At 68.4% G+C, this 1,204-nt stretch overlaps 1 protein-coding gene across 1 annotated transcript in view; it reads left to right on the forward strand.

Moving 5' to 3' along the window:
* Window positions 1-541: 541 nt before the first annotated feature.
* Window positions 542-1,204, forward strand: part of Atoh1 (atonal bHLH transcription factor 1) — a 1,099-nt gene continuing 436 nt past the window's right edge. Inside the window, exons 1-2 of the mRNA XM_013029721.1 lie at window positions 542-814; window positions 848-1,204. Coding sequence (XP_012885175.1) covers window positions 542-814; window positions 848-1,204 — 630 coding nt within the window. The remainder of the gene's footprint in view (window positions 815-847) is intronic.

Below are 1,204 nucleotides of genomic sequence, written 5' to 3' on the forward strand. Positions count from 1 at the left end.
CACCGACTGGGACCGCGGGACGGAGCGGGCGGCGGGATCCGGCGCGGCCGGCGCCCGGCGGAACTTTCCTCGGGGTGTAAAAACTCTTTGATTGGCTGCTCGCACGCGCCGGCCCGCGCCCTCCATTGGCTGAGCAGACACGCGACCGGCGCGAGGAGGGGGCTGGGAGGCGCGCGGGGAGGGGGAGGGGAGCCGCGCTGGCGCGTGCCGCTTTTTAAAGGGGCGCAGCGCCTTCGGCAACCGGAGAAGCTTCGTTGCACGCGACTTGGTGTGTGATCTCCGAGCGAGTGTAAGGGAGGGAGGAGGAGGGGGGAGGAGGATCGAGGAAGAGAAAGAGGGAGGGGGGCGGGAAACAAAGTTACGACGCAGCAGAGGAGACCCTCCCCCCTAGGAAAAGATTATTTTGGAGGGTGGCGGTGGTTGGTTGGTTTTTAGGGGAGGGGGTGTGCAGGACACCTCATCTTTTCTCCCCCTGGAGTGGAACCGGGTTGCCAAGTTGCCTCCTTCAACGCCGCCGCCGCCGCACCGCCCGCGCCGTGCAATGTCCCGCCTGCTGCACGCGGAAGAGTGGGCTGAGGTGACGGAGTTGGGGGACCCCCATCGTCACCCCCCATCGCATCACCTCCAGCCGCCACCACCGCCACCGGCCACCTTGCAGACGAGGGAGCCCCCGGTGTACCCCGCCGAGCTGTCTCTCCTGGACGGCACCGACCCACGCGCCTGGCTGGCTCCGACCTTGCAGGGCATCTGCACGGCACGCGCCGCCCAGTATCTGCTGCATTCTCCCGAGCTGGGTGCCGCCGAGGCGGCGGCGGCGGCGGCGGCGGCCGCCCCGGAGGAGGAGGAGGAAGAGGAGGAGGAGGACGGCCGGGGGGATGCGGGGCGGAGGATCGGCGGCGGCGGAGGGCTCCCGAAGAACCCGGGGTCGGCGTCGGCCAAAGTGAGAGAGCAGCTGTGCAAGCTGAAAGGCGGGATGGTGGACGAGCTGAGCCGCCAGCGAGCCCCTTCCAGCAAACAGGTGAACGGGGTGCAGAAGCAGCGACGGCTGGCGGCCAACGCCCGCGAGCGGCGCCGGATGCACGGGCTGAACCACGCCTTCGACCAGCTGCGCAACGTGATCCCGTCCTTCAACAACGACAAGAAGCTGTCCAAGTACGAGACCCTGCAGATGGCCCAGATCTACATCAACGCGCTGTCCGACCTG

This window comes from Dipodomys ordii, unplaced genomic scaffold, assembly GCF_000151885.1.
Source record: "Dipodomys ordii isolate 6190 unplaced genomic scaffold, Dord_2.0 Scaffold122, whole genome shotgun sequence".
Taxonomy (NCBI): Eukaryota; Metazoa; Chordata; class Mammalia; order Rodentia; family Heteromyidae; genus Dipodomys; species Dipodomys ordii.